Raw genomic sequence first — 18,644 nt, forward strand, 5'->3', positions numbered from 1 at the left:
TATTGTCATGTTCAGTGGGATAGGCCTGCATTTTAAGAGATGGCTTGGTTTATTCCCTATTTTTCATAAAAATCTATTTTTCAATGGAGACCTTCATTTATATACATGTCTTCCATGTATATTCAGCTATCCAGTCCATATGTGCAATTAGCCTAGTAGTACCCTACACACTTAGGAAAAAATACGCTATCTAGAACCCAAAAAGGGTTTCCCCAGAGGATTCTACATGGGACCCAAAAGAGTTCTACCTCGAACCAAAAAGGGTTCTCCTATGAGGATAGCCAGAGAACCCTTTTGGAATCCTTTTCTTTCTAAGAGTGTATATGATTGATTGAATAATATGACACTCATAATGTGAGTATAATTATTCAATACTGTATAAGGCCATAGCTCTATCAAATGTATTCTCTGTTCAGTGCATTGGTAAATAATAACGTCATGCTCCCTGATGTGGTTAGTGGTATAGGCTACTATAAGACATATTTATGTCAAGAGGTCATTTGTTTGTAAAACAACTGAACAAAAATATAAACGGAGCAAAAATATAAACACAACATATAAAGTGTTGGTTCCATGTTTCATGAGCTGAAATAAAAGGTCCCAGAAATGTTCCATTTGTACAAAAAGCTTATTTCTCTAAAATGTTGTGCACAAATTTGTTTACATCCCTGTTAGTGAGCATTTCTCCTTTGCCAAGATAATCCATCCACCTGACAGGTATGACATATCAAGAAGCTGATTAAACCGCATGATCATTATGCAGGTGCAGCTTGTTCTGGGGACAATAAAAGGCCACTCTAAAATGTGCAGTTTTTTCACACAACAAAATGCCACAGATGTATCAAGTTTTGAGAGAGCGTGCACTTGGCATGCTGAATGTCCACCAGAGCTGTTGCTAGATAATATAATGTTAATTTCTCTACCATAAGCTGCCTCCTACATCATTTTTGACAATTTGGCAGTATGTCCAACTGTCCTCACAACCGCAGATGACGTGTAACCAAGCCAGCCCAGGGCCTCCATATGTGGCTTCTTCACTTGTGGGATCATCTGAGACCAGCCACACGGACAGCTGATGAAACTGAGGAGTATTTCTTTCTGTAATAAAACCCTTTTGTGTGGAGAAAAAAAACGAATTCTGATTGGCTGGGCTGGCTCCCCAGTGGGTGGGACAATGCCTTCCCAGCCACAACAATGGTTGCGCTCCTTCCCAGTCATGAGAAATCCATAGATTAGGGCTTAATTAAATTATTTCAGTTGACTGATTAAAATTGTTGAAATTGTTGGATGTTGCATTTATATTTTTGTTCAGTATACATCGATAAAGGAAATGGAAACACTTTCAGATAACATATGTTTCATGTAATGAAAAGACACTATAATGCCTGTAGCCTATCCGATAAACTCGACAAGGATCTCATCTAGATTAAGCCTTCTTAAACCCCCTAAACCCATAAACGATAAAGATTTTTTTGTTGTAATCTATGAATAACTGTATTAGGCTCAAGAGAAATCCTATTTGTCCCTGCATTTAAAGAGCAACTGCCCGTGGCAAATGGTGTTTGCGTGGAAGTGGGACATTCTGCAAAGGATTGTTTAAATTTTACCACAAACCAAGAACAGAAACTCGTCACACTTATCACCATCGCATAAACGATCTAACAAAACCTCATTGGGTTTGGATCATCTTAAGAATAGTAATACAGGCCTAGCATACCATCCCGTCAAAATAGTTAATTGTGTCTTTGGAAGATGTTGTGATTGCTTTTGAATAGTGAGCATTAACCATTGTTCTTCTTGTGTGTTTACAGATTTAACTCAAGAGGTCGCTGCCGACTCTCACATTTTTGTTCCATTCCAAGGAACAGCCTAACAATGTAACAACCACTACCACTTCGATATATATATTTTACTGTTCATTATAATACATTTTTTTATGATGTGTGTAACATTTCATTGGGCTATACTTTGACTTAATTTATTTCAGATCGAGCTATATGAAAGTGTAACAGCTTAGCTTTTGGCGTTTGGTCACCAGTAGGCCTAATGGTTTTGTGCTATAAGGGGCTATACACGCAAATACAATGTCATTTGTAATTATTTGGGTGCTGAAATTAGTCATTTGTATAAAAACGTAATTATATGTGACGTCGGGGCTCCAGTTTAATCGGCTATAAACCCATAGGTCTAGCAGTCGGTTCAGTGGGCTAATAAATCATCTATAGGCCTGTTCGATTATTGTCCCGAATTTATTGTAGCCAATAGCCCTACGAGAGGCATGCCTCTTGCAAGATAAAATAGGGGGAATCTTCAAGTCTATTTTGTTTTGCTCTACATCAAGGGTTAAGGTTGCCTGTGATGCCATATGCTGTTGGTGGTGAGGAGAGGAGGGGGAGGTGGAGAGAGAGGGATGTAGAGAGAGAGAGAGAGAAAGAGTGAGAGAGAGAGAGAGAGAAAGAGAGAGAGAGAGTGAGAGAGAGAGAACGAGCAAAGGCATCAGTTCGCTACGATCGCAAGGGAATCAGAAGCGAAAACAGAACGTGGACACAATGGATTCTATAATAGACGGATTGTAACTTGAACCAACCTCAGTGAAACACTGTGAGCAAGGTACGGTAACCAAACCTAGTAAAGATGTAACGACATTACATGTTTTTGCTTTTATCTTGCTCTTGTAGAGAAAAATAACTTGTTATTCCGACTGCAGAAGATGCAGGAAGCGATGTACAGCCATCATGCACGCGAGGTGTTCGAGGCCCTTCATTTCCGCAGGGTCCTAATGTTTTTGACAACACGGAGTTTTGACGGGCGCACATAGGGTATTGTCGGGGATGTTTAATGAAAGTGTATTCCACAATAAATGTCCTGTATATGCATAGTTTGTTGAGCAGTGCTAGCGTTTATAGCGAACAGACTAAAATATAGCGCTCCGTAATCCTAACTGACTGTCTGCCTGGTAGTCTATTAGTCACAACAAAAACCTATCATGACATGTGTTTATTTTAGATGCTCCGTTGCACATCAGACACACGTTGCTACATTTTACAGACTACCTATTTGGAACGTGTGGTTTCCTGATACAATGTATCGTACGATTGTTGGACTGTAGCTGAGAAAATTGCTATTTTGTGTCAAAATTACGGAATGGTCTATTTAAGCTGAGAAGATGAGTCACTGACAAAATAGCGTGCTCTATGACTAAAGAATTTCGGGTAGATTGTGTTCGTGTTTTGTAGAGGATGTCCTTTGTGCTGTCAATGCATAGACAGTTGCAATAGGTTATTCCATTCATGGAAATGGCACTGATCAAATGCGGATATCCGGATTCTCTGTCCGATTTCAATTAGGCCCAATGTTGGATAGATTCTCATCAAAGGCATTACGCATATCATATTTAAATCAAACTGACATCATACATGACATGTAGACTACAGCAGTTTACATACAATAGGCCTATGTGTAGTGGTAGCAGGATACTGTGCTTTCCTTGTAAATACAATTAGAACGTTCATGGGATAAGGGGTCGCCATGGTAATATACAATAACAGGAAACTGGATCAATACAGTGCTGCCGATTTGAAGAATAAAGGCATTGTGGCTGGTATAATTATGGTCCAGCCTGATATGTTTTACATGATTTGCAACAACAATGAGGCATATTTAGTCTATTACATGGTCTGAGTGCGGCAGGGTAGCCTAGTGGTTAGAGCGTTGAACTAGTAACCAAAAGTTTGCAAGATCGAATCCCTGCAAGGCAGTTAACCCACTGTTCCTAGGCCGTCATTGAAAATAAGAATTTGTTCTTAACTGATTTGCCTTGTTAAATAAAGGAAAAAATATATATATATACAAAAGTATGTGGACACCCTTTCAAATTACTGGATTCGGCTATTTCAGCTACACCTGTTGCTAAAATGTGTATAAAATTGAGCACACAACAATTGGCAGTAAAATGGCCTTACTGAAGAGCTTAGTGACTTTCAACATGGCACTGTCATAGGATGCCACCTTTACAACAAGTCAGTTTGTCAAATTTCTGCCCTGCTAGAGCTGCCCCGGTCAACTGTAGGTGCTGTTATTGTGAAATGTCTAGGAGCAACATTGGCTCAGCCGTGAAGTGGTAGGCCACACAAGCTCACAGAACAGGACTGCAGAGTGCTAAAGCGCATAATGTGTAAAAATCGTCTGTCACTACCGAGTTCCAAACTGCCACTGGAAGCAACGTACGCACAAGAGCTGTTCGTCGGGAGCTTCATGAAGTGGGTTTCCATGGTCGAGCAGCCGCACACAAGCTTAAGATCACCATGCGCAATACCAAGTGTTGGCTGGAGTGGTGTAAAGCTCACCTCCATTGGACTCTGGAGCAGTGGAAACACGTTCTCTGGAGTGATGAATCACACTTTACCATCTGGCAGTCCGAAGAACGAATCTGGGTTTGGCGGATGCCAGGAGAATGCTACCTGCCCCAATGCATAGTGCCAACTGCAACGTTTGGAGGAGGAATAATGGTTTGTGGCTGTTTTTCATGGTTCGGGCTAGGCCCCTTAGTTCCAGTGAAAATAAATCTTAACGCTACAACATACAATTACATTCTAAACAATTCTGTGTTTCCAACTTCATGGCAACAGTTTGGGGGAGGCCCTTTCCAGTTTCAGCATGACAATACCCCTGTGCACAAAGTGAGGTCCGTAGAGAAATGGTTTGTTGGGATCGCTGTGTAAGAACTTGACTGGCCTGCACATAGCCCTGACCTCAACCCCATATAACACATTTGGGATGAATTGGAACGCCGACTGTGAGACAAGCCTAATCGCCCAACGCCAGTCCCCGACCTCACTAATGCTCTTGTGGCTGAATGGAAGCAATTGCCCGCAGCAAAGTTCCAACATCTAGTGGAAAGCCTTCCCAGAAGAGTGTTATAGCTGCAAACGACGAGCAGGTGTCTACATACTATTGGTTATATGCTGTATTTGAGTGACCGTAAAGACATTGGATTTGTAGTCCTCTCTCACCCAGAGTCATGGCTCTGATTACATGAATGAGGATTATTGTAATACAGTTAGCTTTAAGACCCTGTGGTGTCTTTCTACTTTGCAGCAGCTTTTGCTGTCGGTGGTGAGACCAGAAATCTTGAGGCAGCTGAGAGAAATCCTAGCGATCAAAATGATATAATGACTAAGGGATACAGCACAAGTAATCCGTCACAAGTTGGATTTCTGCCAGGCCTACTCCAATTTGCTATCTGTGTGTTATTGTTGTAAACCCTAGACTAGTCATATCATATTTATCTCATATCATTCACTGCAGTTCTCCTTTCTAAGTGTAGGTGAATAAATAGGTTATAGCCTGGGGCGCTGCAAATCTCCTATTTACATCAGCATAAACTTCCCTCACACCCACGTGTGTAGCTTTCTATTTTTTCTCTCTCTTGGATTTCTCTAACTTGCTCCTTTTCAAGCCTCTATCCATCCTTCCCTTCCTTTCTTGTGTGCAAGATCTCTATCTACTGTATCTTCCTTTCATTTTCACTAACCCACTCTCTCTTCGCCACTATCGCTCAACGCGGTTATTGCATTTGTGTCTGTCTACCTTATGTGGCAGGCAGACTCCCTCAGGTGAAATTGAGTGGTTTTGTTTGTTTTTCTCATCCAGGGGGAGGAAGACAGAGGAGCTATGCTGTCACTTCCAAGTCTCAGTGGCTCAGTTTGATTAACCATGATGAAGACTGAACCCCCATCGGCGGGCAGTGCCAGCTCCACCCTCCGAAGCCCGTCCCCCCACAGGAACGCCTATGAGGCGGGCATCCAGGCTCTGAAGCAGGCCCACGACGCCCTGAATAATGCCGCCAATGGGGACGATGCTGCCAAGGACGGCAAGCCGCCCCGGCCTACCGGCAGGGGCCGCCGCCAGTACGGCTCCAATGTCCACCGCATCAAGAACATGTTCATGCAGATGCAGTCGCCAGGCGACGAGGATGACCCGTCCAAGGCCAATGACCAGGCGGTGCGGCTGTCCCTGCCCAGGGCCAGCAGCCTCAATGAGGACGTGAACCACAGCGCCCTGCTCAAGCTGGGCGCCACTGTCTCCGAGCGTGTCAACCGCTTCGACCCCAAGGGCGGCGAAGTCGGCGGGTCCCGAGGGGCCTCAGCGGGGTACTCCAAGCTGCAGGAGACGAGGAAGATCTTCGAGCAGCGCCAGCTGCAGGAGAAGCAGTCGGCCACCAACCGCATCCTGCTCAAGAAGGAGCGTCCGGTTTCGTCCGCGGTCCAGGACAGCCGGCTGGACGTGGTAGTGCGCTTCAATGGCAGCACTGAGTCTCTGGACTGCCTGGATACGGTAGGGGGAGCCGGTGAGGCGGTGTCGCCCACCGTTAGCCAGCTAAGCGCCGTCTTCGAGAAGGGTGACCTGAGGAACAACCTGCACCGGCCCTCCTCCACGTCCCCGTTGCCCTCCCGAGGAGAAAGCCCCACTCCGGCGAAAACAGCGGAGTGCCTCAACTCCAAAATCATCGCCAGGAAGGTGCAAGTCTTGCCCCCAGGCAGTCAGGAGGATGGGAGCAGCCAACCCTTGGACCAGGAGGGTTCCCCCAGAAGCCCCAGGAACAGAGCAGCTCCCCGAAACGACAAAGGCTCCTCAGGAAGTCCACAAACAGGGGACAGGACCTCTTCTGCTTCTACCGAAGCCAAGCCTGAGAGGGAGAGAGGGAAGGAAGCCAGGGGCTCAAGTACCGGAGGCGAGCCTGGCAGGGAACCAATACCCAGGGACCAGGAGGACTCCTCCACACCCGAGGCAGGAAGTCGGCTGGTGCAGGCCGAGATTCACGCCTCACTGGAAAATGGAGAGGCCTCTGGGGGCCCCAGCGACATGGCAGGGCGGCAGGTGAGAGAGAGGAGCCACAGGGAGGAGCCAGGGGAGGGGCCCCAATGTGAGGGACAGGAAGAGGATGGCCTGGAGGAGGAGTCTCGTAAGGATGATTACTCAGAGGGCGACCTGGTGGACATCAGCGCATACAGCGGCATCGGAGAGGACTCCGGCGGCAGCCAGCTGGATGAGGATGAGGAGGAGGAAGATGAGCCCTACGAGCCAGAGTCGAGTTGCTCTGAGATCCCGGGACTGCCTGCCGAGGAGGAAGCACCGCCGGAGAACAGGAAGATCTGCTTTAGCACTGGACCAATAAAGGTGAGTCTCTGGTTCGGGTGGGCAGAAAGGAGGAACAGTTTATCAAGAGATAAGGGAAGAGACTGGTCTGAAGTGGAGATCAGAAGCTATCTAGTGGTAGACTATTATTTCTACCCTTAGGCATAGTACTTTGTTTTATTATTAGTTTTACAGTAGTATTCAGAAGACGAAGCTCTGTGACTCATTTGTGTAGAAGTTATAATAGTAGTTGGTTGACGCTGCCACAGTTTACATTGGCCTACGTCTACACTGACACATTTGAATGACTTTGCATTTCCTGTATTGGTGAAAGCATCTTGTGAAAGCCTGTGCAAGATCAGCATCCACATACTTCCTTCCACCTTCAAATCAAATTTTATTAGTCACATGCTTTGTAAACAACAGGTGTGTACTAACAGTGAAATGCTTACTTAGGGGCCTTTTCCAACAATGCAGAGAGAAAGAAAATAGAGAAATAATCGAAAAGTAATACATGTAATAATAGATACACAATGATCAACAATAAATTGGCTATATACAAGGGGTACCAGGACCGAGTCGATGTGCAGGGGTATGAGATAATTGAGGTAGATATGTACATATAACTAGGAATAAAGTGACAGATGGTAAACAGTAGCAGCAGTGTATGTGATGAGTCAAAATAGTTAATGCAGATAGTCCGGGTAACTATTTGGTTAACTATTTAATTAACCATTTAAGAGAGGTGCAAGAGAGGTGGTCAAGTTACATTTGAAATTCTCTGCTAGTGTTTGCCAGGTAAGTATCTTATAAGTTTACCTATCTAAGATGTGCCAAATACATTCTCTCCAGCACAGCGCTCCAGCTATGCATTTGGTTTGCTAACTTTCTAGATAAGTAGCTAGCTTGCGAGATCAAGCTTCTTGGTTACAGCAGAGACAATCAATCCACTCCTGGATCAAGATCCCTGCTGTCTAATATTGATTGTGCGCGTGCAACCTTTTTGAGATAATTGTACAACTTCATGTCCTTTGTCCTTGCAATTAGTTTAATGTTCTCATGCCCATGTTAGCATTTAGCTAGTGTTCGCTATGTGAATTTGCCAGTTTTTTTAAGCATTTATTGAAAAAAAATGTTTACAATTGTGTGTATAACCATATACCCCGGTATGGTACAGAAATGGTATGAAAATCTGGATACTTCCCAACTCTTCTACGGAGTGCTTCAGAGATAGAAGCTAATAGCTAGGTTTTGACTTCTGGATATCAGGCCCACTTATTGGTTTAGCTGTTTCAACACAGCAGCTGTGTTTACTGCAGAACACATTTAGCACTACTGTGTGAGCTGCTCTATGTATGACTAAGTGACTGACAACTTGTGAAATCTCTTTTTGGCTTGGTCAGCATTCATTCATTTGCTTGACACTGAGGGCCTACTCAGTAGTCCTGACAGCAAGATAGACTTGTTCCTCCTGCCTTGACGCCAGTCAGGTTAATCATTTCAGCTTGCACCAGCAATAAGTATTGTGGTGAAATCCAATGTAGAAATCCCCCTTCAACAGCTTATTTCCTCTAAGATCTGTATGTTGTATCAAGGGACCTCAAAAAAGCTGGGGCGTAGAAAACTGATTTTTAAACTCCTAATGCTGACTCCTGCTCCAATGATATGTCATTTCCAGCCAGGTATAGGCTAGGTGTTCTCAGGGGCTTCAGCCTGAACCACAAGTACATAGTTTACATAAAATGATGTAGGTAGGTAGATATTAGCTCTAGGCTTCTGTATATTGTCATTATGAAATGTCAGATGAATATGCCAGTGGCCTTTCTCTCCTGTCCCTTGGTGACTTGCCATTAAATGCCACCAGCAAGGATTTCATCTCCCCACCATGCACAGCATGCTAACCAACCGGACAGCCACCGTATCACTGTAACTATGTGAGATGGATTTTCAGGAGCAATTTTTGCCTATAAAATATATCTTCACCTCTTCTCAGTCAGTGAGTGTCTGAGATCTCATGATTGTGATGGGGCCCAATAGATTTGCTGCATAGCCTTGTAATCCTAGTAAAGCATTGACTGCTTCACAGTGGGCCACCCTTAAGCGCAGCCACTTGTGAAACGTGTAGCGGCATGCCATGACTTTGCTGTCACAGCAAGCAACGTCCCTTTATTCCTCAGTGGCGGAGGATAGAAGCTATCATTTAGGCTAGTCCACCACGGTGTAGAGTGGAAGTTTTGAAGCTGTTAAATCTACTAGACCTATCTCTGCATAGCCATTGCTGTTGCACTGGCTTGATCTGACCCGTGCAAGAACTGGAGATGACAGTTCAGCGTCTCATTTGACCTTTCTGACCTATCGACCCTGTTATGATGCTATGGCTTTAACTCAACCACGGGTGTGGCTTAACCATGACACATTCACTGCACCTGGGAGTTCATTCTGCGGTCAGCTTCCATTGTTGACAAACCGTGCTGTATATGAGTGTCTTGTTTTGTCTGCATTAGTGCCTGATACTTACGGATATTCCGTACCGTGACTGACTGACTCCGTCTCTTAGCCAAGGTGAGGGCACTCGGTGAAGAGAATGAATGTCAGTTAGTCATTCAGCAGGCCATGGGGATGACTTGGTGAATCACCCGTGTTGTCCTCTTTGCAGAGATAAGGACAGAACAGGCAGGTCGGTCAGCTCCAGAGTTTCTGGGTCACAGGAGGGCTGCATCACAAATTGCACCGTTTTCCCTAGATAGTGCACTGACCTGGTCAAAAGTAGTGCATTATAACAAGTTAAATTCAGACATTGGCCTCATTACGGGAAAAAATGGCATCATTGATACATTTAATCACCATTGATTTCAGTGGGGTATCTCTTTGAAATAACTTATTCCAAGCCTATTCATAATGATAATTTCAAGGTTTCCTGGTCTAGCTACGATTCTTGAATCCTTGGTAAATGTACAGCTTTGCTCTTTTTTTTTTATCTGAGAAATGTATTTACGAATGTATACCAATCAGGGTTTAGGCCTGGGCACAGCACTATTACAGCAACCATTTTAGTTGTTAATGATCTTGTCAATGCTTTAGACATTGAAATGAAATGAGCTGCTTTGTTTGTGGACCTGTCAAAAGATTTTGATACTGTTGATCATGCTATTTTATTGAATAAGTTGTCCTCGATAGGCCTGAGCTCTGACACCTGTTGCTGGTTTTATAATTATCTCAGTGACAGAACTCAGGCTATCGTGATTGATGGGGTTTAGTCTGAATTTCTTGAAGTACATGAAGGTGTAAAAAATTGTAACTTCATCTGTATGCAGATGATACTACTATGTATGCTATTGACCAGACTGTTGATCTGGCATTTTCAAAACTACAGTCAGATTTTGTAGCTATGCGGGAATCCCTTGCTGATTTAAAATGTGTTCTTAATACGGGCAAAACGAAATGCGTGTTGTTTTTAAACTCTCGTAAAAATGTTTCCGATTAAATACATGTTCACTCAGTAGATGGTTCTCCAATCGAACGTGTTCCCGCATTTGGATTGATAATGGATTTGATGTTTAAAACAATTAAAACATATAGATGAGCTGGTTAAGAAGCTACGATGGAAAGTTGTATTTTTCGACAGAAACAGATTGTGCCTTTCTTTAAGCAGTAGGAAGCAGAATATTCAGTTAACCGTTTTTATCTGTTCTTGATTATGGTGATATTATTTATCAAAGTGCAGCTGGTACTACTCTTAAACCTTGGATGCCATCTACCCTAGTGGCCTTCATTATGTTACCAGGCGACAGTTTTGAGACTCGTCACTGCATCCTGTATCAAAAGGTTGGCTGGACTTCCCTGAAGACCTGTATATCACTCCCTTTTTGTTCACAAGGCCCTAATTCATCGACTTCCTTCTCATCTAACTTTGTTGTTGACGTATAGAATATATCAAAATACATTTCATCTAGATGTTCTGGTGCCATTCGGGCATTGTGAATTATTGATTGGGAACTTATTTGTTGAGGAATGTAACTGTTTTTCTGGGTGATATGTGATGTATTTGTGCTTACCGTTTGTGTGTGTCACACTCACCACCGTTCAAAAGTTTGGGGTCACTTAGAAATGTCCTTGTTTTTGAAAGAAAAGCTAAACGTTTTGTCCATTTAAAATAACATCAAATTGATCAGAAATACAGTGTAGACATTGTTCAAAATCACATAGATTTTTTTATGGAATATCTGCATAGGTGTACAGAAGCCCATTATCATACCACCCTGCATCCCACTGCTGGCTTACCTCTGAAGCTTAGCAGGGTCGGTCCTGGTCAGTCCCTGGATGAGAGACAGATGCTACTGTTGGACGGCCAGTAGGAGGCACTCTTTCCGTAGGGCCAAATAAATATTCCAATGCCCCAGGGCAGTTATTGGGGACATTGCCCTGTGTAGGGTGCCTTCTTTCGAAGGGGATGTTAAACGGTGTCTTGACTCTCTGTGCTCACTAAAGATCCCATGGCACTAAAGATCCCCTCTTATCCTCTCAAAGGGAGGAAGCAGTGGAGAGGGAAGGAGGGCTGGGAGTGTGGGGGCAGTTTAGGGGGAAGTAGGGCTGGGTGGGGCTAGGGCTGTGGTGATCATGAAATTGAATCAGCCGGTGATTGTCAAGCAAATACATGCCACTCTCACAGTAATTGACGGTTAATTAACATGAACACATTTAGCATCTCCTGCATTCCATACATAGCCTACAAGCCACTGATGCAGTCCTTTTGATCATTACATTTTAAAAAGTCTAATAAATCCATGTAATGTAGCCTACACCATCACAATAAATCCATTATTTATTGTAGACAGGTCTAAAACATATGTAGAAAATGTAATCTATTTCAGATTAACAGAATAGCATAGTCTGAGTTGTCCTTATGTTAGTCCCTGATCTGGCTATGCCATTTGGCTGTGGGCTATACTAGTTCATTTAGCAGACAAGATTTTCTTGGAATTCCGTGATATTATTTCATAGTATGAAAATGCAATTGAACATAGCTGAATAAATAGAGCAAAAGCAGCTTTTCTGTGTTGAGCAGTTAATAAAGAAACAGGTACTCCTATATGCTTAATTAAGAGTTATTTATGTAACTTTAGTTGTGATAAAAACGCTGGGCTATATGTTTTGATCCTTAATACATTCTAAGGCTGCATGATGCGACTCTAATGATGATTTTTTTTTTAAGTTGCATGAAATGCATGAACTCTGCTTTGTTTTTTGCACAGGCTGCTCACACTTCATCAGTCTATCAATCACAATTTGACAAGCACTTAATAATTCCTCAAATTTCCCGGCGGCATCCGCTTAGTGTGGCCGTGTTGCTCCCTAAAAAAATCCAGGCCTTTTGCGGCCAGTGGCCGTTTTGCCTTTGGGCTGAATATAAGAATTATAATTATAATTCCCTGCTGCATGCTCCATAGCACCCCTCACTCACATGGCTCTCCGTCATGGTGATCAGGTATTTCTCACAGGCTACAAGTGAAGACCGACACATAGGCGACGCAACTGCGCGTGTCCTTATCCAATTTCGAGGTGGATATTGGAAGAACTGTCGACATGTACTTTTTGTCAGCCAACAAGATGAGTAGGCCTAATGAACAGCAAAAGCACTAGCCTATGTCAATCTACTATCCCTTATAGTACAAAAGTTGACTTATTCTGTGCGAGAAAGAAGTATTCCAAACATAGTCTGGGACAGTTGTAGGATGGGATAGATCCCAAATGAATACAACCACTAGCATCAAAAAAACTTTAAGCAATGAGACTGACATAACAGATCAGAACGTTTAGCTTAACATTTTGAGAAACTATTAGGCTATTTCTTCACATTATAAGCGTAGCAATGCGCACATGGCAGTAGGCTATAAGCGCAAATTTTTCATTAGCGGGAAAACGCCATTCTCAAAAGGGACCACAGATGTGATTATGCATGTAATGCTTTCATTATAAAGGTGCGTTTTTATGGCGAAAATTATCTTCCCCAAACTTGATTAACACGTGCTGCGTATGTATGCCAGTTAGGCTTTAAACCCGTTGTAAAGCTGATTTAATGTACTTCATTTGATGAAGTTATTTGGCCACATTAGTTGTGATACAACCAGAGGCCATCACTCTGTTTTCTCACGCAATTGCATAGCGTGAAGAAATGTTGCGCAACATGGGCTCGTGGGCTCTCATGAAGTGTTTGATTAGATTTTCGATTACATTTGCACTGATGTCAGAGGGACAATAGAGTGCTGAGTACCAGGCAGTTAGTGAGTTTTGTAGGCTACTAATGACCATCAGAAGCATCAGAGCTCGGAGAAGCCTAGTTACCGTGACTAAACGGTCACGTGGAATTTGACTGCCATAATGACTCGTGACCGCCGGTGTGGTGGTAATCCGGTCACCGTAACAGCCCTAGGTGGGGGCATGTCTCAGAGAAGTATATAGCCCAATTTCGAGAGGAAGGGTGGGAGGGAGAGAGATCACGTTTCAGTGTGTGGACACCTGGCTCACTGCTGAGGTAGCGCCTTGATGAGTCTGCCATCACCAGAGCCAGCTCGGCTTGTGTCTCTGACCTGGGATCTGAACCTGCAGACACTGTCTTGTAACAGGTCAATGTTTCACCTTCCTCACATTGAATAACAACTGCCTGCCATCCGTAGTATTACAAGCAGACATCCTTCAATGCATCTGGTAGATTAAACGTGTCCAACTAACCACCAGCTACCATGATTGCATCAGTAAACAATACTGTTTTTATGCATCATCTAAGTCGCCTCGGTGGGTAGATCTAGCTTATGCATTCCAAAGGAAATGACTTATTTGAACAAATGACCTTCTCATCAACATCTATCCATAGCATCGGGGTATAAGCGATATATAGTACCATAACCTGGTCCATTGTCTTGCCCAGGCCTTGTACAGTGCCACAGTCTAAGTATTGAAACAGATTAGCGGAATGCCCTAGTGGTTATAAATAGAAGTCTACTGCTCTGAACGTTCCCATAATCCACTGCTTGGTTCTTAGAGCCTCTGTACTGCCGTGCGGGGTTATTTAAAGACATCTCCCTGTGTCAGAATGCTAGGGTGGCGCTGCAGGGGGGGCAGGTCTGAAAGCCACTTAGGTTAGGTAGACGTACTGTACCATAGACGAGAGAGTAACGCTGCCATACCGTGGATCTTTTCTTCTGTTTCTCTCCCCGTTATGCAGAGGCCCTTATCTTTCCGATACAGACCGCTCTGCACTCAGCAGCCTTTCTGTTCACGTTTCGATTGTTATCAAAGTTTCTGCATTCCATGACAATGCTTTTTATAGTCTTAAACGGGCAGCCGTGGCTACAATGTTGCCTAAGGCTTAGGAGGGGGGAGCAGGTCAATAATGTCAGTAGACAGGAAGTTTTAACATCTCCAGTTCCTGTCCTCTCGTCACCACCTGATAATGACACTGATAATGTCATTTGTATACGAATGTCAAAAGGGTGACACTCTCATGACTCATTGTTTGGGTTAAGCTAGTTAGTAGTCTATAAGACCAGTCACCAAACAGGACCACTGTACTGAAGTTCTGTGTTTGTGACATATAGAAGGCTATTCAAAGGTCCAAATCAACGCATAGCCTAGGCTACAGTCTAAATGTCCACTCAGGATGCTGTATATAGCATTTTTTACATATTAAAACACATTTTGAGAGAAATAATATTTGTCCAGCAATAGCGACTATGCTTGCAGATGTGCATCATGTGCTGCCACCCTAATCCAAAAGTATTTAACTCCAAATAACAAAAACGTAGCTTTTGTAACATTTAAACTTAAACAACTCCTTTGTGAGCTAAATCTTTTAAAATCAAACATGTATGGAATCAGGTGAATTAACACTCCTCAGTTAGCAGGCTTAAAAAACCTCTTAAGGATCCACCCTATTTTTCAATTTTCCCTTAAAATGACATACCCAAATCTAACTGCCTGTAGCTCAGGCCCTGAAGCAAGAATATGCATATTCCTGGTACCATTTGAAAGGAAACACTTTGAAGTTTGTGGAAATGTGAAAGGAATGTAGGAGAATATAACACAATAGATCTGGTAAAAGATAATACAAAGAAAAAAACAACCGTTCTTTTGTATTTTTTTGTTGTACCATCTTTGAAATGCTAGAGAAAGGCCATAATGTATTATTCCAGCCCAGCTGCAATTTAGATTTTGACCACTAAATGACAGCAGTGTATGTGCAAAGTTTTAGATTGATCCAATGAGCCGTTGAACTTCTGTTCAAAATTTTGTATCAAGACTGCCCAAATATGCCTAATTTGTTTATTAATAACATTTCATGTTCAAAACTGTGCACTCTCCTCAAACAATAACATGGTATTCTTTCACTGTAATAGCTACTGTAAATTGAAAATGCAGTTAGATTAACAAGAATTTTACCTTTCTGCCAATATCAGATATGTCTATGTCCTGGGAAATGTTCTTGTTACTTACAACCTCATGCTAATTGCATTAGCCTACATTAGCTCAACCGTCCCGTGGACTGGACACCGATCCCGAAGAAGTTTTAAGCTAAAACCCACATGGTAGCAAAAACTAACTAGCAGAAATTGTTAACAAGTTAGAAATGATTTAAACACACTTTGCTGTAGGCTACAATTTACTAGTTAACAAAAAATGATGTATGTAATATAAAATATATTCACCCCACCCAGTATTGTAATCAAAACTTTAGCAGAAAGCATGTTGTCCTTGGCTCAGACAGTGTAGTAGCGTGGGCTCAATAGCACCTCATTAGTGTGCAAGATCTTGTGAATCAGCTGTACATGTGATGGAAGAGTGTGATGAAAGAATGCACTGTGCATGCAGATGGTTGCAATTCCATTGAATTGGGGATAGTTTAACCAAAATATGCCACAATACCTAGAATTGCCTTGTGTATCCCACAAAAAAAGGTTCACTGTTATAAGCTAACTTTCTTGATGAATTTAAGCAAAATTCCCTGGCTTAACTTCCCATGGATAATTTCCGGAAACATACCGTAAATTTACCGGAAAGTTTCCGACTCTTTGCAACCCTAAGTAGCCAGCCTAGGCTACTGCTCATATGTTGCTGTAATAGGCCTACATGTTTCTCCTTTGCATGGTGTTTTGTTGCAGGTTTTTTTGGGGGGGGTTATTCATTGTCAAGCTTTAAAAACTGAAGCCAGACTGCAACATTTTAGTAGTACCCTAGCTATGACTGTGATATGTGCCTGTACACTTTCCCTCCACTGCGCGAAGTAAACGGGACACACGAAGCAGGGCAATTGACTTTGAATTCACAGATGCCAGCGCCTCATCAGACTGTTATCTCATAAAGTAGATAACTCATTTATACTTGCTTGTGTCCTATTGTCCTTTAGTAGTAATTTATACCCACATGTGAATCCTTTATCTTATTGGTATTTATTATGGATCCACATTAGCTGCCAACCAAGATGATATTTTCTGTAGGCTACGGCAATGACCCGTTGGAACCGAAACTTGGCATGGACATTTAGCCACAACACCTTTAAACATTTCAGTCTGGTAGAAGATTTGGTCAGTGATGATATAATACAGTGCACTGGCTGGCTCGTGTGTGTATGGGTCTAGAAAGAAAGGTGTGTGTGTGGCAATGCACTGCCATTTGGCATGCAGCACGTTGGCAGTGCTTGCTGTGACTTGTAGTGCAGTGCAACGCGGGCGGTATGGAAGCGGGCCAAAAATAAATTGACAACCTAAATCATTCGGCGGGCCACATAGTAATGTGTCACTGGCCAGATCCGGTCCGCGGGCCTTGAGTTTGACACTTGTGGTCTAAATCTATTGTCTATATGTCTATGGCTGGACTGTGTGATGGAGTTCGAATGGTGATCTGTGTGCATTTTGTGTCAGTGAGTGTGGAGAAACTGGGTGTATCATATTAAAGAGAGGAAGCAGAACAATACCAATGGCATGCCTGAGCAGCAAAGCAGAACTCCCTCTTTTTCCCTCTCTCGCCTCAGTCTGCCATTCCCCTCTCCCTGGAGAGAAGGATTAATAAAAAAACCTGTCTCTCCCTTTCTTTCTTTCTCCCAAATCCTCAACAGGAAATAGGCTATGCCGTGAGTCTCATTGTGCCAGTTCACACCCAATACACCTCCGAATTTCAACGTAGCTTTTAAGTCTTTGATTCCACACTGTGGTATTTTCGGTTTTTGAAAACAACCTCCCATGACCTATTATCATTTCCCCAGATTTTGCCACAACAGACATTTTGTGTTGCCGTCTGGCATGTTTGCTCTTTTGCCGACGGCGGTTTGCATCCACAGGGCAGGACTCGTTAGCAGAATCCTTGAAGACCGCTTCCGAGTTCACGAGTAGAACCTCTAAGAACAGGAATCGGACAGAGCGCTTGTTCCATTTCTTTCAATCGGTTTGCGTCACCAACAGCGCAGTATTGTTCTCCACCATCCAGGCTGGTTTGTCTCGAACTCTTTCTATGCCACTTCTAGACAATTTTACGGATACAGAACAGTTACTGTATTACCAATGGGCTTAACTCAATTTAAACATGCTATTGGAATTGTTCTGGTTCATTAGCCTAACCTTGGGAGTCTCTCTCCAGTCTGCTAACAGTGTTCTGCCTGTGTGAACGAAAGCTCCTAATGATCCTAATTATCTCCGAACTTCATTCCATCCCTCCGATGCCTTCGGAATTGCCTGCTGTTGTAATCCCCCATTACAGAATGGGGGGGGGGGGGGGGGGCAAATGAGGATATAGCATGACTTCAACATTACCAGTAAAAGCCAATGTAATTCGACCCCAGTGTTTGTTTCTGCCAACTGGAAAATCACTAGTTTATGACGCTCCTCGTCCATTGTTACTGTATCGTCTTTGTCTTGTGCCCTCATGTTAGAGAGAGCCTATTCCCCTGTAGATGCCCATGAACTGAAACATGCTTAGAATGAGGGAGGAAGAGTGTTTTTTTTTTCTGGCCGTGAGGCGGCCATCTTGGTAGTGATGTACGCCGATGTGACTTGCCCCATTTATGGAAGTAGAGACATTCTTTCTGTACATGACATAGATTGTTTGTGAGGTTAACTTCAGCGATAGCGTGTACTGTACCCCCAGTCAGTGTGTGGGGCCGTATGAACTGGTCTTGGCTGTGCTTCAGCGCTCAATGAGATTAACATCCTACTTCTCCCAGGATTCATTCCGCTGCTGACTGTAATGGTACAATAACTCATCTGATTTAAAGCAGCGATTATTGAAAATGGTGTTATGAAATATTTTTTTATTTCACCTTTATTTACCAGGTAGGCCAGTTGAGAACAAGTTCTCATTTCCAACTGCGACCTGGCATATTGACTTGGGCTTGGTTAAATCACAACCAAAAACAGGAAGGCATTGACAGCAAGCAGATTCTGTTTTTCCTCAGGACTTATTCTGCAGTTCTACATAGGCCTACTCCAATCACTTCTTCCTCAGTATGTGCCCCACAAAAC

At 43.2% G+C, this 18,644-nt stretch overlaps 1 protein-coding gene across 1 annotated transcript in view; it reads left to right on the forward strand.

The window, feature by feature from the left end:
- Positions 1 to 2,386: 2,386 nt before the first annotated feature.
- LOC139580153 (neurabin-2-like) overlaps positions 2,387 to 18,644 on the forward strand; it is a 56,473-nt gene continuing 40,215 nt past the window's right edge. The window contains exons 1-2 of the mRNA XM_071408698.1: positions 2,387 to 2,610; positions 5,653 to 7,179. Coding sequence (XP_071264799.1) covers positions 5,716 to 7,179 — 1,464 coding nt within the window. The 5' untranslated portion in view covers positions 2,387 to 2,610; positions 5,653 to 5,715. The remainder of the gene's footprint in view (positions 2,611 to 5,652; positions 7,180 to 18,644) is intronic.

This window comes from Salvelinus alpinus, chromosome 1 (genome assembly GCF_045679555.1).
Source record: "Salvelinus alpinus chromosome 1, SLU_Salpinus.1, whole genome shotgun sequence".
Classification (NCBI taxonomy): Eukaryota; Metazoa; Chordata; class Actinopteri; order Salmoniformes; family Salmonidae; genus Salvelinus; species Salvelinus alpinus.